Source organism: Lithobates pipiens, unplaced genomic scaffold, assembly GCF_037356315.1.
Source record: "Lithobates pipiens isolate NorthernLeopardFrog02 unplaced genomic scaffold, aLitPip1_a1.2 Scaffold_3, whole genome shotgun sequence".
Taxonomy (NCBI): Eukaryota; Metazoa; Chordata; class Amphibia; order Anura; family Ranidae; genus Lithobates; species Lithobates pipiens.
Window position 1 is genome coordinate 154,847,679 of NW_027507790.1, and position 24,592 is coordinate 154,872,270.

At 42.7% G+C, this 24,592-nt stretch overlaps 1 protein-coding gene across 3 annotated transcripts in view; it reads left to right on the forward strand.

Moving 5' to 3' along the window:
- Positions 1-4,858: 4,858 nt before the first annotated feature.
- The window catches only part of CETN3 (centrin 3), a 35,719-nt gene continuing 15,985 nt past the window's right edge, over positions 4,859-24,592 (forward strand). The window contains exons 1-2 of one of the 3 annotated variants that reach the window (XM_077462407.1): positions 4,859-5,016; positions 21,999-22,134. In XM_077462407.1, the coding sequence (XP_077318533.1) occupies positions 5,000-5,016; positions 21,999-22,134 (153 nt within the window). In that variant the 5' untranslated portion in view covers positions 4,859-4,999. Of the gene's footprint in view, positions 5,017-11,313; positions 11,333-21,998; positions 22,135-24,592 lie in introns of those variants that run through there. The other 2 variants (XM_077462409.1, XM_077462408.1) reach the window with 2 other exon arrangements.

Sequence of the window (24,592 nt, forward strand, 5' to 3'; positions counted from 1 at the left end):
AGCCATCCATACTCCGCAATACTCATCCATGCTCATCCATCCATGCTCAGCAATACTCATTCATGCTCACCCATCCACCCATGCTCAGCCATCCCATCCACCCCCATCCATGCTCATCAATACCCAGCCATACCCTTCCGTACCCAGCCGTACACAGCCATCCCAGTCGTACTCAGCCATGCTCAGTCATCCCATCCAAACTCAGCCATTCCCATCCACGGCTCATCCATCCCCATTTATACTCACCCTCGCCACATCAGTTCTCATCCATGCCACTATTGTGCCTCACAAAATTGTAATAGGTAGTCAAATTAGATTTGACATTTATGCCCCTAGAACGCCTGACAGTGCTCCCAGCATGTTGGGCCTCTCTATGTGGCCAGGCTGTGTAAAAGTCTCACCCATGTGGTATTGCTGTACTCGGGAGGAGTAGGAGAATCTATTTTGTGGTGTCATTTTTGATATGTACTTGCTATATGTTAGAAATATTGTATAAATGGACAACTTTGCATAAAAAAAGTGTTTTCTTTTTCTTTATACATTTTCCAGCAACTGGTAGAAAAAATGACATATTCAAAAGACTCGATATGCCTCAAAGATTATACGTTGGGTTTCTTTTCTTTCCAAAATGGGGTCATTTTTGTGGCGTTTCCATTGTCCTGGTGCTCCAGGGCCTTCAAAATTCTAAGAGGTAGTCAAGAAATTATATGTATAATTTAAGCTTCAGGAACACCTAACGGTGCTCCCTGCATGTTGGGCCTCTGTATGTGGCCACGCTGTGTAAAAGTCTCAGACATGTGGCATCGCCATACTCAAGAGGAGTATTAGAATGTGTTTTGGGGTGTAATTTGTGCTATGCATATGCTGTGTGTGAGAAATAGCCTTCTAATATAACAATTTTGTGAAAAAAAAATCTTGATTTTGCAAAGAATTGTGGGAAAAAATGACACCTTCAAAAAACTCACCATGCCTCCTACTTAATACCTTGGCATGTCTACTTTCCAAAACTGGGTCATTGGGCGGTATTTGTACTGTCCTGGCTTGTTAGGGTCTCAAGAAATGAGATAGGCTACCAGCACATCAGGTGTGATCAATTTTCAGAGATTGTAGACTCTATAACTTTCACAAAGACCAAATAATATACACCAATTTGGGTTATTTTTTACCAAAGAAATGTAGCAATATAAAATTTGGCCAAAATTTATGAAGAAAAATTACTTATTAGCAAAAGTTTATAAGGAAGTTTATAACGGAAACTAAAAAAAAATCATTTTTTTTATTTTATAGCGTAAAAAAAAAAAAAAAACTAGAGTTGATTAAATACCAAAAAAAAGAATGCTCTATTTGTGTGAAAAAAAGGACAGAAATTTCATATGGGTAGTGTTGTATGACTGAGTAATTGCCATTCAAAATGTGAGAGCACCGAAAGCTGAAAATTGGTCTGGTTAGGAAGGGGGTTTAAGGTGGAAGTAAGCTCCCTTAGACCCCTTTCACACCACACCGCCCTTTGCGTCGGCAGTAAAATGCCTCTATTTTTAGCGGCGTTTTACTGCCGGATTTGCGGCGCATTTCGGCCGCTAGCCGGGCGCTTTTACCCCCCACTAGCGGCCGCGAAAGGGTTAAAACCGCCGGCAATACGCCGCAATAGCAGCGTTTTGCCGGCGGCATTACAGCGCTGCCCCATTGATTTCAATGGGGAGCAGCGGTGGAGGAGCGGTAAACACACCGCTCCTTCACCGCCCAAAGAAGCTGCTGGCAGGACTTTTTTCTGACGTCCTGCCAGCGGACCGCTGTAGTGTGAAAGCCCTCGGGGCTTTCACACTACACACAATGGTGCAGTTTCTTTAGGGCGGATTGCAGGCGCTATTTCTAATGCTATAGCGCCTGCAAAACGCCCTGGTGTGAAAGGGGTGTTATCGTTTTCAGCCAAGGAAGCTGCCATCTTTGCCTCGGTTTAATCTTCAACTGCTATGGTGCTGCACATGTGATTCGTTATGACACCAACCATTGGATGTAGATAGTTGGCTGAGAGCACAGCCAATGTGCAGTTAGCATTCCTGGCATGCCTTTTTTTTTTTAACTGTTTAAATCCATGGGTTTACTTCCACTTTAAGTGGTCAAGTGGTTATTTGAATTAGCGGAATTAGGGGCAGTCAGGGTAGGGGTTGGGTTTTGAGTAACACTTGGGGCTTAGTAGCTCAGGACATGACATTTTGAGCCCTGGACTAGAAGCATGCTCACCAGCGCACTTGTAGTTCATTGAGAATTACAAGCCATTAGCCATAATGGCTGCCAGTACTCGTGGGCACTCATTCACGGGAAACTGCAAATGAATGTTGTGCTCATGTGGGCAGAGCCCTGCAGGGCTTTGCTGTTTTCATTTTTTGACAGCGGGAAGCGCAACATATTCCACCCTAAAAACTGGTGGAACATTTCAAGTGGACCTTCAGTCGTTTTTTCAACTTTTCATCTATTAAATCTTCTGCTCTTGTTGATTTAACTTTGGATAGTAAAACATTTCTTTCTGCCAGTAAATACCTTACAGCCCACTTTTTGTTTCTTGTCTGGTTATTAGCCTTACCTTATTACATCATGCACAGTTCTCTCTCATGCTCTTGAGAGTTTGCCAGGAAGGGAGGGGGGTGAGTCATAAGAGGGCCAATAAGAGCTGGAGGTTTGCCTGTGTGTGTCTGTGTAAATCCAGGAAGTGAACAGGCAGCAGCTTCAGCTGCCCACAGTTAAAATGGATGCAGCCTGACTCAGTGGAGGGAGATTTCTGCAGCATATTTGGCAAGTACAGAATTACAATATATATAAAATAATATGCAAAGTGGTTGGAGGGAAGCTTCAGAATGGCAAAGATATTTTTATTACAAAATATGTGAGCAGACTGCAGTTCCTCTTTAACATGTTCCAAAGGTGAACTTATCTTTTAACCTCTTCCCGTCTGCACTATAGCCGAATGACGGCTACAGCGCGTACCTAAATTGCTGGGAGGGCGTCAATAGAAGTCCTCCCGTGCTCGAGTGGCCTGCCCACCCCGCTCTGTGATCAGCAAGTCAAGGAGACTCAAGTGATCACAGATCGGAGTAAGGGGCCAATCCCGACCCCTTGCCATGTGACCAGCTGTCAGCCAATGACATCTGATCATGTGATGTAAACAGCCGTTTTTTTTTTTGAAAAGCCAGTGGTGTGTGAAACACACCCAAAAACGCCACCCGGTGCCAAAAAAAGTGCACACACATAAAGAGTGACACAAAACTGTCCTCCACTAGGAAGGACCTTACCCTGATCCCCTGGGGCGTTAGGCTCCTGATGGGGACTGAGGTACTTCACTAGGTCCATCTGGCTGAAACCAGACAGACCCCTTTCTCTGGAGGGTCTGCCGAAACAGACCCACCCAAGTACTCGTGGGGCTCCCCCGAAGGGGCATCCGATGAGAGAGGGAGAACTAAGCCAAAAGGCCATGTCCACCCCCTCCCAAGACGTTCAGGGTAGGCCCGAGGACCCACACCCTACTAATCACACAGTGACAAAACATGCAACAACCAACAAAAACATACATAAAAGTGACAAACACAGGATAAATAAAAAGGAAGGAGGGGGAGTGAAAAGTGGCCATTGTGCAGTACAATGGCCGGCCCGTCGGCCAGGAATCAAAAATTCCTCTGGTCCTAGCCAAAAGGCTCGGCCCTAGAGGCAGGTGTGAAAAAAGTGTGTAGTGAAGTGACCAAGGTGCCAAATCTCGAAGTGCCCCTCAACACTTGTGCGAGCTATGGCACCCCTGGACTGCCACTCCAGGGGCACATTCACCATGGGCTTTACGTCACAACCCTGACCAACAGCCCAGACCGATGCAACCTCAACCCAGCCAGGAAGGTATCAGAAGATCTGAGAGACTATGGAGAGACCAAATTGGCGAAGTCTCCACCATCGCTTCCAGTGCTCCCACCTAATTATATTTGATGGTACCAACCAATTCCCTCAATAACACCGAAAAGGGGCAGGCTTTCCCAACCGAAAAACTGAAAGGGGCGGGAACTGTCATTGTCATTCAGTGTGACAGCGCTGAAAATTGGCCTGGGCAGGAAGGGGGTATACATACTCAGTATTGAAGTGGTTAATATTTCATGTGTCCTGAGGGCACTGCCATAGAAGAACTCTGACCTCAACCATAATACTAGTCCATCACATAGCTGTGTAATGAGGACCCACTAAGTCTTGTGCTCCTTTGATTTCTTTTATTACAGGTGCTTATATAGCACTATCAATAATGTATCACTTTATGTATATATATTGTACATTCTCCCTTTCTACTCCAATTCCCACGTTTGAAATTCAGCAAGTCATCTTCACCACGTCTAGATGCCTACGTGCAATGGTTTGCTGACATTTGATTGGCTGATTGGAAAGTGAAGAGGTGTACCTAATAAAGTGCCAGGTGAGTAGATTTGGTGGTGAGTTTGCTGGTCCCCACATTGAGATGAAGGGGGTAGTGGTCACGTGTGTACATGATATACACCAGCACAGTCCATGTATGGGCTGCCTCCATGACACACCCCTATAATCACACAACTGAAGGCTAAGCTCCGCCCCCTGTCCCTTCCCGCCCATTCTCTCTCCCTTAGCGCCAGGCGCTGTATGAACAGCATGGAGCTACGAGTACAACGCCGAGCACCTGACAGGGCGGAGCCTTTCTGTACTGCGGTTTATCAACTCCGCGCTGTCACTGCTGAGCTCCGCCCTCTTTGAACTTCACAGACTTGTAGAGCTCCATCTCGGTAACTGTCCCAGTGTTCTACAAGACGGAGGTTCGGCAAATCAGAGCACTAGGTGGCACGTGACTTCTGTACGAACCAATCATGTTACGTTATTACCTCCAAGCCGGTCTGGTTACTAAGGGGAAGTGACGAGTTCTCCACCAATCACATGGATCGGATCGTGTTTACTGTATGCTGTCGGCCCCGTCTGTAAGCGAGTGTGAGCGGACGGAGAGAACATGAATGTGCCTGTGAGGTGAGGAGGAGGAGGTGGGCTGTATGGGGGGCTCAGCTATTGTAGTCAGGGATGTGTTGTGACTGCTGTTATCGGCCCCTTGTTTCTCGGACAGTCACATGATATATAGCAATGAGGAGGAGAACCTGGGCAGCCAGGACACACAGGGAGATCTACTAAGACTGGGGAGTGCAGAATCTGGTGCAGCTGTGCATGACAGCCAATCGGCTTCTATCTTCAGCTTGTTTAGTTAACTGCTTGCCGACCAACCGCCATCGTATGCCAGCAGGTCGGCTCTCCTAGGCGAATTGGCGTAGCTGTACGGTGGCTCATGTAGTTGCTGATATGCACCCACTGCTGGACCGTGCCTGCGGATCGGGCGAACTCGATGTCCACTGGCGGCCCGCGATCCTCTAGTACAGAGGCAGAACGGAGGTCTGCCAGTGTAAATAAGGTGGATCCCCATTCTGACAGATGACATGACAGAGATCTACTGCCCCCAGTCATTGGAAACAGGGATCTCTGTCATGTCCCTGGCAGCCCCCCCCCCCCACAGATAGAACACACTTAACCCCTTGATCGTCCCCTAGTGTTAACCCCTTCCATGCCAGTGTAATTTTTACATTGATCAGTGCATTTTGATAGCACTGTGTCACTGGTCCCCAAAAAGTGTAATTTGGGGTCGGATTTGTCCGCCGCAATGTCACAGTTCCGCTAAAAATCGCAGTTAGATGCCATTACTAGTAAATATAATAAAGAAAAATATGTAAAAGTCTCAATCTATCCCATAGTTTGTAGACGCAATAACTTTTGTGCAAACCAATCAATATACACTCATTGCGTTTATTTTATTTTTATGTTTTTACCAAAAACATGTAGAAGAATAGATTTTTATAGATTATTTTTTATTTTGTTTGGATATGTATTATAGCAAAACTTATTTATTTTTCAAAATTGTTGCTCTTTGTTTATAGTGCAAAAAATAAAAAACCCACCAGTTAAAGAGACGCAGTGCCATATTGCAAAAAATGGCCTAGTCATTAAAGTGGTTGTAAACCCTTACAAACCACTTTGACCTACAGGTAAGCCTAGATTAACCTCTTCCCGCCCGCCCTATAGCCGAATGACGGCTATAGAGCAGGCGCTTTCGTCCGGGAGGCCATCCCTGGACGTCCTGGTGTTTACTTCCCCGATGCACGCCCACGGCGGCGCGCATTGCGGAAGTTCTGTGTTTGCTGTGTCCCCCGGAGACAGGCAAACACAGATCGCTGTAAACGGCCAATCACAGCGGCCGTTTACAGCGCGATCGGCGTTTCCAATGTGAGATGATCTCATATGTAAACATGTGAGATCATCTCTCAGCGCTGCTCTCCCTCCTCACACAGACAGTGTGTGAGAGGGGAGAGATGAACGGCTGCAGCGGCCGTAAGTGGGAAAATAAAAAAATAAATAAAAAAAAAAGTGCCATCCGTCCCAGTGCCACCTGTCGTCAGTGCCACCTGTCATCAGTGCCACATAGTGCCATCTGTCATCAGTGCCACATATTGGTGCCATCTGTCGTCAGTGTCACGTGTCATCAATGCCATCTGTCATCGGTGCCACGTATTAGTGCCATCTGTCATCGGTGCCACGTATTAGTGCCATCTGTCATCGGTGCCACGTATTAGTGCCATCTGTCATCAGTGCCACGTATCAGTGCCACATATTAGTGCCATCTGTCATCAGTGCCACGTGTCATCATTGCCACGTATCAGTGCCATCTGTCATCAGTGTCACGTGTCATTGTCCTGGTGCTCCAGGGCCTTCAAAAGTGTAATAGGTAGTCAACAAGTTAGATGTGTAATTTATGCTCCTAGAACACATGATGGCGCTCCCTGCATGTTGGGCCTCTCTATGTGGCCAGGCTGTGGAAAAGTCACACAAATGTGGTATTGTAATACTCAGGAGGAGTAGCAGAATTTTTTTGGGGGTGTCATTTGTGGTATACATGAAAAATCCTAATTTTGCAAAGAATTGTGGGAAAAAATGACAACATCAAAAAGCTCACCGTGCCTCTTACTAAATACCTTGGAATGTCTACTTTCCAAAAAGGGGTCATTTGGGGTTTTTTGTACTTTCCTGACTTGTTCGGGTCGCAAGAAGTGAGATAGACCACCAGTACATCAGATGTGATCAATTTTGTGCGTTTCGCACCACAGCTTGTAGACTCTCTAACTTTCACAAAGACCAAATAATATCCACTCATTTGGGTTATTTTTACCAAAGATATGTAGCAGTATAAATTGTGGCCAAAATTTATAAAGAGAAAAATTAATAATTTGCATAATTTTGTCACAGAAACAAAGAAATATGTGGTTTTTTTTTTATAGCGCAAAAAATAAAAACCCCAGAGGTGATCAAATACCACCAAAAGAAAGCTCTATTTGTGGGAAAAAAAGGACAAAAAATTCATTTGGGTACAGTGTTGCATGACTAAGTAATTGTCATTCAAAGTGTGAGAGCACCGAAAGCTGAAAATTGGTCTGGGCAGGAAGGGTGTTTAAGTGCCTAGTAAGCAAGTGGTTAAGGCTTACCTGTAGGTCCAACAAATATCTCCTAAACCTACACGGTTTAGGAGATATTTGCCAAAACGCAGGCACCTCTGTCTACGGCGCATGCGCCGTAGACAGCGGCGCACTGAGCGCGCCGATATCAACGGCGATGTGCCGCGAGTGGCGGCTCACGTACGCATGCGCGGGAGTGACGTCATCGCGGCTTCGCCGAATGACAGCACCAGAGCAGCGAGACCCACCGAGAAGATGGATGCTCCGTACACAAGGGGACATCGGTGACTTCGCTGGCTCCTGTGTCAGGTAAGTGACGCATAATGGACTACTTACTATGCGATGCATAGTAGTCCATTATGCTTTACCTTTGCAGGGAATCAAAGAGGAAGTAAACTCATCAGAGTTTACTTCCTATTTAAGGGGGCAAATCCTTCCGGGGCTGAAGTTGTTAAGCTTTGACAAAAAAAAAAATTGAAGCTGATTGGCTACCATGCATAGCTACAGCAGATTCTACACTTTTTAGTTTTAGTAAATAAACCCCAATGTGACTTCTATTGGCAGCAAGGAAGGGTCAGCTTTACATTGTTCCTTAACCACTTTCAGTGGCAGCCTGTCCATTAGGGGCAAACAGGCACCGCCCCCCCATCCATGCGTTCGTCCCTCTGATCTACATGAGGTATGCTGAACACATGGATTCCAATCAGGTTTTTTTTTTTTTTTTTTTGAAGCATGTGATTAGAACCAGAGACTTTAATAGGCCTCAAAAAAGCCTTACAGACCAAAAGATTTGGCTGCTGAATGACCAGGCCATTTTTTGCGATTTTGGTTCTGCGTCACTTTAACTGACAATTGTGCGGTTGCGCCAATGCTGTACTCAAACAAAATTTGATATCCTTTTTTTCCCCCAAATAGAGCTTTCTTTTGGTGATATTTCATCACCTCTGCGGTTTTTATTTTTTGCGCTATAAACAAAAAAAAGTGACAATTTTGAAAAAATAAACAATATTTTTTACTTTTTGCTATAATATCCCCAAAAATGTTTTTTTAAAAAAAAAACACATTTCAGTTTAGGCCAATATATATTCTTCTACTTATTGTGGTTAAAAAATCGCAATAAGCATATATTGATTGATTTGGGCAAAAGTGGGAAAGATTTACAGCGTTTTTTTTTTTTTTTTTTTTTTTTTTTACTAGAAACGGCGGTGATCTGCGATTTTTAGTGGTATTGCGGCGGACAGATCAGACACTTATGACACATTTTTGGGACCATTAACATTTATACAGCGATCAATGCTATAAAAATGCACTGATTACTGTGTAAATGTCACTGGTAGGGAAGAGGTTAACACTAGGGGGAGATCAAGGGGTAAATGTGTGTTCCCTAGCTATGTTCTAACTGTGAGGGGATAGGACTGACTGGAGCAGGAGACATATCTTATTTGTTCCTACTAAGTAGAAACAATGATGTCTCTTATCTCCTGCCAGTACAGGGATTTGTGTGTGTGTGTTTACACACAAATCCCTGTTCCTGCTCTCAGGATCGCATGTGGCCGGTGGCGATCGTGCCCCCCCAGCCACGTGCAGCGGGCATGCGCCTGCTATCACCCTTAAAGGCACAAACGTACCCATACGGCGATTTCACGGGAACTAACCACTTTGCCAATGTATATCGGCGAGGTGAAGGCTCCGTTTACATATATGCAAATTGAATGCATTTTGAACAGTTTTCAATTTGCATAACACTTGAACTGACAGCCTTTTGTATGGGGCTGGTTCACATATACTGTATGCAGTGCAGGAGCACCACAAATTGAAAAAGAGTCTTGTGTGTTTTCTGAGCACAGTAGTGCGATTCAGATGCAAATTGTAGGCTCATTGCCTTCTATGGGGATGCATCCGAAGCGCATATCTAATTTGTTTTGAACACCAATTTGAATTTGACCTGAAAGAAAAAAACAGCCTGAGGGTTACCCCCAATCCATACCAGGCCCTTTTGGGTCTGGTACAGATTTTAAGGGGAATCCTATGCCAAAATTACAAAGAAGACAGAAAACATGGGTTCCCCCCAAATCAGTCTGGTGTGGATTTTAAGGGGAACCACCATACCAAAAAGAAAAATGGTTTGGGGTCCCCCCCAAAATCTATACCAGTTCATTATTTTGTCTTGCAGACCAGGAAATGGAGGGGGTGCGACAGGTGAACGAACCCTGCCTCCCCCAAAACCCCTCCTTTAGCCCCGCCATATAAATGAGTAGGAGATACACTGCCCCCCTACACATTCACCAAGAAAAGAACAAAAAAAATGCCCCTCCCCGGTTTATCGTTCTTGCCAAACCAACCTATTAACCTTCTATGAGGAGTTGAGCTGCCATATAGATGAAGGAAGGCCCGTAGATGTGGTGTATCTGGATTTTGCATTTGATACAATTCCCCATAAATGTTTACTGTACAAACAAAGGTCTGTTGGCATGGACCAAAGGGTGAGTACATGGATTGGAAAATGGAGGCAGTGTGCAATAGAATTGTTCACACAGAGGCAGTATGTCCAGGGCACAGACAGAAATACACTGAATGCCGAGTCCGCAGCAGCCGGCCTCTTGTGCAACAGTTGGATTTTTGGAAAAATTGAAAAAAATGCTACATTAGCACTTTTGTCTTTTTAAGATTGAAAGTCATTCTGTTAGGAGAACGTTGAGAGACTATGTGCATTGCCATCATTGTTGTCCTCTTCACTTTGATCCATGAAGGATGTTTTAATGTCTACAGGACACTCGTTACATACAACAATGTGTTTTGTCATCCTGGTAGCATTTGGAAATGCATATTTCATCTGACAATATTTGCAAATCACATTTTTCTTTTCAGAAGAACTTGTAATGTGAAAATGCCTCCATATGCTAGATGTTGGTCTCACCATTTTTCTGAGGGGAGTAGGAAATAAAAACAAGAAAAGACTACTTTGCAAGAAGACACTAATTATAGTTGTGTGTGGGGGTGGGGGAAGAACCAGATTACTGGTAATAAAATTATTATTTACACAAACGTTTATAAATCTAAACTAATGTAGCTAAATGATTCAGTTTTCTGGATTCAGAATCAGATAAATGTAAACTCTTACCTTTTTTAATTAAGTATATACTTCCAGGTCCTTTTTGTTGCTCTGTATTTTCTTCCAATGCTTTTGAGGCCTAGTGAAGAGGACAGAACAAACCAAACACACCCACTAACATGCAAAAGCAAAACTGAAACCCTTTTCTTGTTACAATAGCAGCACAGCGCCTACTAAAGGAAGAAATGCATACTGTTCTTGCATTGGAGGGTTCAGTTTGTTACCTAGAACTTGCTTGTCCTCGCTCAGTGCACAGAAATTAGAATAATCTGATATCATACATTTTTTTTAGAAAATATTTGAACACCCTCTTAAAATATTTTATTCATCATGCTAAAATAAAATATTCCCCAATTTTTTTTTTCTTTTTTCAATTTTTGGGGAAAAAAACAAAAAAGCCTGAACAAAAAAATGGAAGACTTTTTTTTTTATTTATTTTTTTTCCCCGAATTTTTCCATTTTCTTTTTCCCGGGCCTTCCCATCTCTAAAATCGCCTCTGGTCTCGTTCGCCCCCAGGCTTCAGCCATCTGAATAAAGGCTGCTGTGTGCACCCTTTTGATCATCTCCAACTCGGCTCACGCCGGCTGACGTCACCGGGTCCGTCTCTCCACACTGCGCATGCGCAGAGACCTGCGCGTGCGTGACCATAGACGGGAGGCAGACAGAACGCCCATCGCCCAGGTAGGAGGGGGGGAGCGTTTCCCAGATCAATTGGTTTTGGGGTGCACACAATGCGAGGATACCGAAGATCAGGAGGATCATTTGAAAAAGCCTCCGGCTCACTCTCCATTACTACAGAGAGGGTGGTGACACTTTTGATCCAGGCGCTTCTTGCTGAGCCATCTGCAAAGTGAACCCAGAGGATGCAGTGGAAGCGGGCACAAGTGGCACCAGCCTAGCACTGGTAAGGGAGATTGCATGGATGCAGACTACTTACCTGTATTAGGAGGGGGGGGTCTGTGTCCCATCCCCCAATCCCATGGGACTGTATGACTTTGTTTTAGTTCCGTATAGTCACTTGTTGGCTCTGCCTAAAGATAAGCAGCTGGCTACAAAAATGAAATGTCCATTGTGTATGGTCAAGTTAAAGGATAGCTGGAGCAAACCTCTAAGTCATATATCTGTATGGGCAAGCTTGTACAGAAAGAGTCCTTCCTTCAACCGTTAAGGAGGAAATTTCTTAAATTTTTCAAATGTTTATGTCCACATTATCGGACCTTAGTTCTACGAGTCAACCCCCTATGGTGACATCTGTTTCCATTCTGGGGATTCCAGACAGGAACTGGGAAACAGCAGAAGAGGTGGCGGATTCTCTTGAGGAGATTAGTGATGCTACCTCCTGAAAAATACACTGGACAAGGATTCCAGATCCTCCAGATACAAGCTTCCTTGGAGGAAATGGCAATGTATGAGACTCTAGATATTCCTTATCCCTTCATAATTGTATTTATCAGACCCTTAACCACTTCCTTACCAGGCCAATTCTGACACTTCTCTCATATATGAAAAAATCTGTTGCATTAACCCTTTCCATACCAGTACCATTTATACAGTGATCAGTGCATTTTTATAGCAGTGGTCACCAAAAAGTGTCACTTAGGGTTAGATTTTTTCCCCGCAATCCCGCTAAAAATCATTGATCCCCACCATTACTAGTAAAAACAATAAAAGAAAATAGTCCCTAAATCTTTCCCCTATTTTGTAGACGCTATAACCTTTGCACAAACGAATCAATATATGCTTATTGCAATTTATTTATTTTTACCAAAAATATGTAGCAAAATACATATCGGCCTAAATTGATGTTTTTTTTTCAAAATTGTCGGCCTTTTTTTGTTTATAGTGAAATAAATAAAACCTGCAGAGGTGATCAAATACCACCAAAAGAAAGCTGTAATTGTGGGGAAAAAAAGGACATCAATTTTGTTTGGGTACAACGTCACACGACAGCGCAATTGTCAGTTAAAGCAAAAAATGGCCTGGTCTTTGAGGGGGTAAGGGCTGAAGTAGTTAAAAAAAAAAAAAAACCACAATATATAGATTGGAAAAAGAAGTAGCAGGTTTGGCGCTGTTCTAATTAGGAAGGTTTTGGGATATTTGATTTGAACCTATTTTAATGATAATTCTATGTTGCTTCCTCTGCAGGTTGCAATGATACAAACTTTAAAATCCAAAACATAAATAAATAAAATATATAAAAAGTGATAGTGTATATTCTATCTAGTTATACCAAAGCATAATATGTATATCCTCTGCAAGATCCAATGAACCATGTACTAATAAGCATGTTGCAACCTTTGCCTGATACAGCAAGCTAGGACAGAAGCCCTAGGAGGAACGTTCTGTATTTGGTGATACCACTTACTGAAATAAACCAAATGGTGTAGACAAAAAATTTGGAGAAGTGCAGCCCCTTTTGGTAGAATTCCGTTTTACAGCCAAGCGTTTCTGTAAATCTACCTCAATCCCCTTTGCGGTAATCTGCTTATCTGAGAAACAAATCTTCAACTTTACCACGCTTCACTGGTGCCAAGGCCAATCTGCATATCCTTGCAAGATAGATAGAGCTATATATATATATATATATATATATATATATATATATAATTAGTGTGTGTATCTCTCAAAAAAGTGAGTACACCCCTCACATTTTTTAAAAATATTTTATTATATCTTTTCATTTAACAACATTTGTAGAAATTACACTTTGCTACAATGTAAAGTAGTGAGTGTACAGCTTGTATAACAGTGTACATTTGCTGTCCCCTCAAAATAACTCAACACACAACCATTCATTTCTAAACCGCTGGCAACAAAAGTGAGTACACCCTGAAGTTAAAATGTCCAAATTGGGCCCAATTAGCCATTTTCCCTCCCTGGTGTAATGTGACTCATTAGTGTTACAAGGTCTCAGGTGTGAATGGGGAGCAGGTGTGTTAAATTTGGTGTTATCACTCTCTCTCATACTCGTCCCTGGAAGTTCAACATGGCATCTCGTTTATCACAATTTCTTTTCCCCTTGCGATCTTGAAAAAAGTGTTTTCACGATTCTTGCTGTGCAAAGAATTCTCTCTGCTCTTCTGAAGCCACAGCCATCAAAAGAAAGGATGAAAAAAAAAAACAATGGGCAGTCTGCCAAGAATCACAATGTTCTGTAGCAGTGGAACTTAAGTATAAACATTGTAACAATTTGTCAAAGGAATCGACTTTGTATGTAAATGAGCAAAGTTTAACCACTTAAACACTAAACCTTTTTCTGACATTTGTTGGATTCAAGTTAAACTTTTTTTTTTTTTGCTAGAAAATGACTTAGAACCCCCAAACATTTTATTTATATATATATATATATATATATATATATATATATATATAATTATTATTATTTTTTTGGTTGTTGCAATATTTTATGTCACACTGTATTTGCACAGTAGTCTTTCAAATGCAATTTTTTTGGAAAAAATGACTTTAATGAATTTAAATAAGAGAAACTAACCAGTAAAGTTAGCCCAATTTCTTTGTATAATGTGAAAGATTTTATGTCGCGAGAATTGTGATCTTTTTATTCTAAGAAAAAAAAATAGTGATTCTCATTTTGGCCAGAATCGTGAAGCTTTAATGTGAGAAAGGATGGAGACTTCTGAAGTGGACACTGCAGGAACCATGGAGCAAGTACTAAAATGTTCCCAATGGCTGATGTAAAGATATGCATACCAATAACTTATAATAACCTGATAGAACACCTTTGGGATGAACTAGAGCAGAGACTGTGACCAAGGTCTTCTCGTCCACATCCGTGCCTGACCTCACAATGCGCTTCTGGAAGAATGGTCAAACATTCCCATAGACACACTCCTAAACCTTGTGGACACCCTTCCCAGAAGAGTTGAAGCTATTATAGCTGCAAAGGGTGGGCCCACTCAATGTTGAACCCTACGGGCAGCACAGTGGTGTAGTGGTTAGCACTTTCACCTAGCAGCAATAGGGTCGCTGGTTCAAATCCCAACCACGACACCATCTAGCTGGAGTTTGCATATTCTCCCTGTGCCTGCGTGGGTTTCCTCCGGGTACTCTGGTTTCCTCCCACACTCCAAAGACATGCTGGTAGGTTAATTAGACCTTGTCTAAAAAAATTGGCCTTAATATGTGTGTGTATGCCAATGTTGTATGTGTTTGTAAGCATGTCAGGACCTTACAGGGTAAAGGACCACGCAAAAGCCGCAGATGGACTCTGGTGGCAAGAAAGCGCCCTGAGGCGATTTGGTTCGCATAGGTAGCGCTATACAAGTCACTCATTCATTCTTTCATATGGACTAAGTCTGGGTTGCCATTAACCGATTGCCGACCGCCTCACACTGATATATGTTGGCAGAAGGGCTCGTACAGGCAAACGAATGTACCTGTACGTTGCCCTTTAAGAGTTGGCCAGCACCCACAGCAAACTCCGTGAGTCGGTTCGCAGATCGCCACAGAGATACCCGCGATCATCTCGCAGAGAGATGCTAATGTAAACAAGCATCTCCCTGTTCTGCCTAGTGACAGTGTCACTGATCTCTTCTGCCTGTGATCGGGAGCAGAGATCAGTGATGTCACACGTAGCCACTCCCCCCCCCAGGACACACTTAATCCGTACACTGCCCCCTAGTGGTTAACCTCTTCACTGCCAGTGTCATTTACACAGGAATCAGTGCATTTGTATAGCACTGATTGCTGTATAAATGGCAGTGGTCCCAAAAAATTTGTCAAAAATGTCCGATGTGTCCACCATAATGTCGCAGTCATGATAAAAATCACTGATCGCCGCCATTACTAGTAAAAATATTAATAAAAATGCCATAAAACTATCCCCTATTTTGTAAAAGCTATAACTTTTGCGCAAACCAAGCAATAAACGGTTATTGCAATGTTTATTTTTTATTTTTTCACCTAAAATATGTAGAAGAATATGTATCGGCCTAAACTGAGGATTTTTTTTTTTATATTTCTCTTGTATTCACTGACTGACACAGCTTCTCTCTTTAGACCAGGGGTTGACAAATTTTCTTGGAATCTAGGAGCCAGCTAAAAAAGTTAGGAGCCAGGTCGGTGACGGCGATCTGGACCTGTCCCTGGCCTGACATGGAGACGAGTGAGGGGAAGATAGCCCCCAGCCCCCCACCTGTCTCCAAGTCATTGCCCATAGCTCTTAGGAGGGACATTTTATTTGTTTTATTTTTTTCAAATTACAATTTTTTTTAAATTGGATTTTAGTGTAACTATGAGATGTGAGGTCTCTCTGACCCCAGATCTCATATATAAAAGAGGACCTGTCATGCTTTTTTCTATTACAAGGGATTTTTACATTCCTTGTAATAGGAATAAAAGTGACACACATTTTCTTTTTTTTTTTAAAAGAACAGTGAAAAAAATAAAAATAAAAGTTAAAATAAGAAAAAATTTTTTTTTAATGCACCCTGTCCCGCCAAGCTTGCGTGCAGAAGCGAATGCATATATGAAAACGGTGTTCAAACCACACATGTGAGGTATTGCTGCGATCGGTAGAGTAAGAGCAATAATTCTAGCCCTAGAACTTCTCTGTAACTCAAAAGGTGCAACCTGTAGAATTTTTTAAACGTCGCCTATGGAGATTTTAAAGGGTAAAAGTTTGTCACCATTCCATGAGCGGGCGCAATTTTGAAGCATGACATGTTGGGTATCGATTTAGTCGGCGTAACATTATCTTTCACAATATAAAAAAAATTGGGCTAACTTTACTGTTGTTTAATTTTTTTTAAATTAAATTAATAATTTTTCCCCCAAAAAAAGTGCGCTTGTAAGTCCGCTGTGCAAATATGGTGTGACAGACAGTATTGCAACGACCACCATTTTAGTCTCTAGGGTGTTAGAATAAAAAAAAAAATACATTTTATATATATAATATATATATATATATATATATATATATATATATATATATATATATATATATATATATATATATATATATATATATATATATATATATATAATGTAATGTTTAGGGGTTCTAAGTAAAGGGAAGGAGATAGCTCCATTAGCATTGCTGGTTGTAATTCCAACGGCCACCACAAGAGGGCGCCAGATTCCAGAAGGAACCATAGGATCACAGAAGGCCTCAAAGCCGGGGGCTCAATTACCGGGCGTTGGCGGCGCAGCCCGACGCGATCACGCCGGGGGGGTCCACGGAGACGGGATACCCCCAGCTGTGCTGCCCCAGGTGCCAGGTCGCTAATTCTAGTCGCAAATGCGACCTGGCGCCCGGGTTTTGTCGAGCCCTGCTTTAGACCATTGGGTTGTTATGCCACCTTCAGGAGAAGACATGTGATAATAAAACTAGAACTTTCTAGTTCCGCCCAAGGGGCGGTTCCTTAGGTAACAGCACATCAGAATGCTACTGCAGCCTCAGTTTTATTTTTTTGTTTTTATAGTGAAGGAGAAGGACCTAGGAACCCTGATGGGCCCATCGGTCCGTCTTTTTTTTTTTTTTCTGCAGAAGCTTGGCTTTTTGCACAAGATGATAGAGCCTGTGATCTGCTATCAACAGCCGGCTGGGTGATGGGCTGGATACCCTTTATCCTTGTAGTCTCCCCAGCCTGGCCATCAAGCGTGTGCAGGTTGCAGCGCCGCGCTAGGCCCACCACAACAAAACCTCAGCTCCAGAGGTGGTCGGTGAGCTTTTATGCTCCGGGGCACACATATGACCTGGCTACTGATGTCTGCATCACAGTGTGCCGGGCCAGCAGCCACCCTGTACTGATCAGAGAGTGGGTCTGTAATGGAATGTCTCCCAGCTCTTCAGGACTGGTAAGTACAGCTCTCCCTGCCTCGTTGGGGCTGAGCAGCTGGGCATTCCCTGGGAGGTTGAATCGGGGGTCCCTCACCTCCCTCTCTTCTCTCCCTGTCCCTGTCTTCCCTTCCCCCTCCCTGTGGGGGATGCTGCAGAGCAGTGTGTGTGTGTGTGTCTGTCTGTGAAGGGGCTCTTGCCTGGGAGGGGGGCTGCGCTGGCTTGCTATGTCCTGAGTCCTGTTTTTCATGCCCCTGGAAGGTGCCTGTAAGGCTGTACCTGTGTCCTTTTGCAGCGCTGTTTTCACGGCCATTGTTTCTCTCTGTCCCTCGTGGTTTTGCATTAGTGGCCATCTTAGTTGTGGGCATGGGAAAGCATGCTCTTCTGGGCTTTGGCTGCCATTTTCCCTGTGATTTGTCCTTTTATACTGAATGTCGGCGGCCATTTTCTGGAAGCCCGAACACGTTTTTTTTCAGCGTTTTCTAACGCCAGCATGTGCTCTGGTGGCCAGTTTTCCCTGTGCTTTATGTCCTTATACTGGACGCTGGGTGGCCATTTTCTTTGAGCCTGAGCACATTGCAGAGCGGTTTCAGCACCATTAGCAGCAGCTTCCACCGACAGAGCTGATTCCTCTGCACCTGGGAGCCAACAGAGACCACAGGCACTACCTGCTGGATAGCGCAGAACCTTTTCAGGGTGGTGAGTCCTGCGGGAAAGAGCCCCTCAGCTGGCAGCAGTAAGGAGAGTGCCCCTTTGAGGAGAGCCTTCTCAAAAAAGTTGTCGGCTCCTCTGGTCATGGACCCCCCCCCCCCCCCCCCCCCAGTTTCCAGGTTAAACAAAGTAACCACGATCCCGGTAGAGGGGACTCCTGCATTTAAGGATCCCACGGACAGAAAGGCAGAGGCAGTGGCTCATTCCTTGTTTATGGTTGTGGGTTCAACCATGCGACCGGTACTGGCATCCGCACTTGTGAGGCAGACACTGAGTGGGCAAAACTGCTGCACCACGAATTTGGCTTTGCCTGTCTGCGTGGAACTAGCAGACCAACTAGTGCATGGCCTTAAGTACGTTGAGACGTGGCTATGGATACCCTCCCCCTGTTATCGAGGGCTTCAGTGTCTGCTGACCAGGCATCCAAAAAAGCCCTGGCGGATCTTCACTTCCTTGGCGACCGGCTCTTTGGAGCCTCTTTGGATGACATTATTAAGAATGCCACAGGTGGTAAAAGTACTCTACTCCCACAGGCCAGTAAGGCTAAGGAGCCACACCATAGGCATTTTTTTTGGGGGGGGGGGGGGGGTAAAAACGCAGTACCTTTTTTAAGCTAATGCACTGTTGCATTCGTTACTGCAGTTTTTGGTGCGGTTGGAGGGTAGTTGAGGAGCACCCTGTTGTGGTGGTTTTTCCACACACTCGTTTTTTTGTGGGTAAAGTTTGTACTAGCTCCCACATGCCATGGCGGATGACGTTTTATGCTGTTTTGGCACTGCTTGGGGACGTCCCAGTGGTCTAAAGAGAGAAGCTGTGTCAATCAGTGAGTATAAGAGAAATTTTTTTGTACTCACTTTAAAATTCTTTTCTCTGTAATTCACCGACTGACACAGCACCCACCCCTCATATTTTTCTATACGTTATACTGCTTGTTGATGTACTGCGGCTGCAGTAGCATGCTGAGGGGTTGTTACCTAAGGGACCGCCCCTTGGGCGGAACTAGAAAGTTTTAGTTTTATTATCACAGGCTAACATGTAATGCCTAGTCTTCTCCTGAAGGTGGCATAACAACCCAATGGTCTAAAGAGAAGCTGTGTCAGTCTGTGAATTACAGAGAAAAGGATTTTACGGTGAGTACAAAAAAGCCTATTATTTTTGGGGGATATTTATCATAGCAAAATGTAAAAAATGTGTGTTTTTTTTTTTTTTTTTTTTTTAAATTGTTGCATTTTTTTGTTTTATAGCGCAAAAAATAAAAACCGCAGGGGTGATCAAATACCACCAAAAGAAAGCTCTATTTGTGGGAAAAAAAGGACGTTGATTTTGTTTGGGTACAACGTCTGACGACCACGCAATTGTCAGTTAAAGCAATGCAGTGCCGAATCGCAAAAAAGTGCTTTGGTCAGGAAGGGAATAAATTCTACCGGGGCTGAAGTGGTTAAAGTTCCTGTGTGTGTAAAGACAGGCGTCCCAATAGCTATGGTAATAGTGTGTGTATGTGTATGTGTACAGTATGTGTGTAATGACTGATTTTGACCATTAGATGTCACCAGATTTCAATTATGAGTAGTACTAAAACATAGCTGAGAGTGGAGATAACCTAGTGAAAAGTGTTACCAACTCTTGTAGATTAGAAATAAAATTGTACAGCAAGGTCCTTATTGAGACAGTGGAGAGACAAGCCATTCATATTGAAGATCCAGGATATTTCATGTGCACACAGAAGTGTAAAGCCTTCACTCTCTGATAAATGACTACTCCGTTGTAATATTATTAATAATAATAATAAAAAAAAAAAAAAAAAAAAAATATATATATATATATATATATATATATATATATATATATATATATATATAAATATTAGGGCTGTTACTGGTTAAAAATTTTGTGTTCAATTAATCGTTTTTTTTTTTTTTTAAATGATCGACTAATTTCGATTAATTATAACGCACATACAGATCCAACTACTTTTAGCTGATCTCCTTGCATTGCAACTCTGCATTAGTCAGTGGTAAATGTGGTATACACTATATACAATCACCTGACACTAGTTAGTTTCCACAATCCATGACTTCACAGTTCACACAAATACGTTCAAATTCAAACTGTAGCACTGACGTAAGTAATTTTTTTTTTTTTTTTTTTTTTTTTTTTTTTATAAAATTTTAAGAAAAAAGTTATTTTAGCTTTAATTATAAAACATATCTAGTATATTGACTGTCAGTCACTTTATTTTTATTTATTTTAGTTACTTATATAGCGCCTTCAATTTACGCAGTGCTTTACATATAAATTGTACATTCACATCGGTCCCTACCCTCAAGGAGCTTACCATCTAAGGTCCCTAACACACATTCATACATACTAGAGACAATTTAGACAGAATCCAATTAACCTACCAGCATGTCTTTTATTATAGTAGGCATCACTTTAGCCAGTCAGGCAGACATACCGACATAAAGACAATGTTAAAAACTGAGGTTATCAAATTTGCCTACACTTGGCTCACTGAATGATCCCAGTTAACCACATCCATGTTTACCATCACTGTCCAGGCTGTCCGGTGACGTCACCGGATCTCCGATGGAACTCTCTGAAGACCCGGAAGCCGGCGGAGAGGTGAGTACCGATCAAAAGAATTTTGATCGACCAAAAAAAATGAACGATTAATCGAGGAATTAATCTTTCATTTTCCCAGCTCTAATATATATATATATATATATATATATATATATATATATATATATATATATATATATATATATATATATATATATATATATATTATACATTTTTCATTTTTTACTAGTAGTGTTCACAGTATTCCCCTGCTGAGCTAGTTGACATGACGGGTGTACTCCAGTACTGGGCTGTGAAATACAGATGGTCTATTCTGTGTACTGGGCTGGTTCTGAGCTTTGCTTTGGTTCCCTCATCATGCTTGGTCACCAGTACCGGTCTCTCCCAAGCTTATTTAAAGGGACCAGTACCTCTCCCCTTTACTCTGATGAAGGGGAATGTCAGCTACTCGCTTAGGATACAACTTTGATCCCCTCCAATCCTCCCTTTATTAGCCACTGGGGACATTTTTGTCATTTCTCACTCCATGGTTCCTGCATTGTCTATTTCGGAAGTCTCTATCTTTGCTCACATCTTCTTCTCTGCTGCGCTAGGTATCAAGAAAATGTAACTCTCTTCTATGCATACAAAATGCAAACATTCTTTAATATCTATAAGTCATGCTATGCATTGGGGGGTGCTGCATTGGAAACAATTGTGTGTCCCTTTTTGGCTGCTCTGTGGTCCTTCTGCAGCCTTTTCAAAATTGATGGGCTACCTTAATGCAATAATGTGAGCTCCTTTAAGGCAAAGCAGTCCCAAAGTTTGAATGGGCTATATGGTTTACATCTACTTTAGGGGTCTATTTAAATTCCCGCTTATAAATTTTGTGTTTTACCACTTGCTACAGAATGCATGGTAACGCATGGCTGGTTATGCCTTGCAACTCATTTAGAATGGCACCCCAAAAGATTGTACAGTAGCTGTCAACACACCCGTAGCACAGGGCACCACAAAACATTTACAAAATACTGCTTGTTTTAATCTTAATCAGAATGATGTGACTAGGTGTGTTTTATGCTCACTCCCCTCAAGCTTCATTGTATGTTCTGCAACTGCAGACTGTTTTATTTTACTGCATTTCTCAATAAAATGTCTCGGATAGCAAAATAATATGAAATAAGTTCTCCATAGTGTACATTTACCTATATGGGCCCTAAAATATGAGTTTTTTTTTGTATTTATTTTATTTTTTATTTTTTTATTTTTTTGTAGAACAGATTTGGCAGTTGATAAAATGAAAAAGAAGAAAAAAAGAGAACTAACAGAAGAGCAGAAGCAAGAGATTAAAGATGCATTTGATCTGTTTGATACGGACAAAGACAAAGCAATAGATTATCATGAATTAAAGGTAAGATTTTAATATTTAACCTAAACCCTTGTGATAATACCCTTCCCAAAGTAATACTTAAAGGGGTTGTAAAGGTAAATGTTTTTTCACCTTAATGCATTCTATGCATTAAGGTGAAAAAACATCTGACACTGCCGGCGCCCCCCAGCCCCCCGTTTTACTTACCTCACCCCTCGAAAGTCCCATGCTCGTTCCCCGACATCCTTTCCACCATTCAGCCTGGCCGCTGATTGGCTGGAGTGGAGGGATGGAAAGCAGCGCCGCCATTGGCTCGCGCTGCTGTCAATCACATCCACTGACGCGGAGCGCCGGGGGGCGGGGCCGTGTGATACAACAAGCGGCTATAGCCACCGGCTGTATCACAGGAGTGCGCCCGCAGATGCTTTTCACCATGCGAGGGAGCTCGCATGAACGTGAGAAGCACCTGCGGGAGGGAGCCGAGACAGCCGCCGAGGGACCCCAGAAGAGCAGGTTCGGGGCCACTCTGTGCAGAACAAGCTGCACAGTGGAGGTAAGTATAACATGTTTGTTATTTTTAAAAAATAAAAAAAATTCACTTTACAATCCCTTTTAAGTGGGGTGGTGTGTGTGTGTGTGTGTGTGTGTGTGTGTGTGTGTGTGTGTGTGTGTGTGTGTATATATATATATATATATATATATATATATATATATATATATATACTGTATTGTGACACCTGTCTTTACATGTACTTTAATGGCATCCCAGTCTTAGTCCATAGGGTTGAATATTGAGTTGGCCCACCCTTTGCAGCCATAACAGCTTCAACCCTTTTGGGAAGGCTGTCCACAAGGTTTAGGAGTGTGTCTATGGGAATGTTTCCGTTCTTCCAGAAGCATATTTGTAAGGTCAGGCACTGATGTGGACTAGAAGGCCTGGCTCATAGTCTCTTCTCTAATTCACCCAAAAGGTGTTCTATCGGGTTAAGGTCAGGACTCTGTGCTGGCCAGTCATGTTCCTCAACCCCAAATTTGCTCATCCATGTCTTTATGGATCTTGCTTTGTGCACTGGTCCAAAACATTTGGTGGAAGGAGGAATATGGTGCAAGGTTGTTTTTCAGGGGTTGGACTTGGCCCCTTAGTTCCAGTAAAGGGAACTCTTGAGGCATCAGCATATCAAGACATTTTGGACAATTTTATGCTCCCAACTTTGTGGGAACAGTTTTGGGATGGCCTCTTCCTGTTCCAACATGACTGCATACCAGTGCACAAAGCAAGGCTCATAAAGACATGGATGAGCAAATTTGGGGTGGAGGAACAGGACTGTCCTGCAGAGTCCTGACTTCAACCTGATAGAACACCTATGGGATGAATTAGAGCAGGGACTGCAAGCCAGGCCTTCTCGTCCATATCAGTACCTGACCTCACCAATGCATTTTCTAGAAGAATGGTAACAATTTCCCATGGACACACTCCTAAAACTTGTGGACAGCCTTCCCAGTAGAGTTGTAGCTGCAAAGGGTGGCCCACTCAAAATTGAACCCTCCTAACTAAGACTGGAATGACGTTAAAGTTCATGTGGGTGTAAAGGCAGGTGTCCCAATACTTTTGACAATATAGTATGTGTGACTCGCTCACTCACACTTAAATTACTCAGATCATGAAACAAATTTGATTATTACACAAAGATAACCCGAGTAAATACAAAATGTAGTTTTTAAATGATGGTTTCATTTATTAATTAATCAATAAATTATTGCGATAGCTGGCAATGAGTCTTTTTCATTGCTGTGGAGAAATTTTGGCACACTGTCTTCTTTGCAGAACTGTTTTAATTCAACCACATTGGAGGGTTTTCCAGCATGAACGGCCTGTGTAAGGTCCTGATACAGCATCTCAATTGGATTTAAGTTTTTTGCTTTGACTAGGCCACTCCAAAACCTAAATTTTGCTTTGTTTGAACCATTTGGAGGAGGACTTCCTGTGTTTCGAATCATTGTCCGGCTGCATGAGCCAAGTGCACGTGAGCTTGAGGTCACAAACTGATGGCCGGACATTCCCCTTTAGGATTTTATGGTAGAGCTCAGAATTCATGGTTCCATCAATTGTGGTAAGTCATCCAGGTCCTGAAGTTGCAAAGCAGCCCCAGACCATGCCACCACCATGTCTGACTGTTGGTATGATGTTTTTGTTATGAAATGCTGTATTAGTTTTATGCCAGATGTAACAGGACACACACCTTCCAAAAAGTAATTTCAGTCCACAGAATATTTGTCTAAAAGTCCTGAGGATAATCGAGATGTTTTTTGGTAAATGTGAGATGAGCCTTTGTTATTTTTGGTGAGCAGTGGCTTTGGCCTTGGAACTCTCCCGTGGATGCCATTTTTGCCCAGTCTCTTTCTTAGAGCCCGCTCACACTGGAGGCATTTTTCAGGTGCTTTAGCGCTAAAAATAGCGACTGTAAAGCGCCTGAAAAATGCCTCATCTGCAATCCCAGTG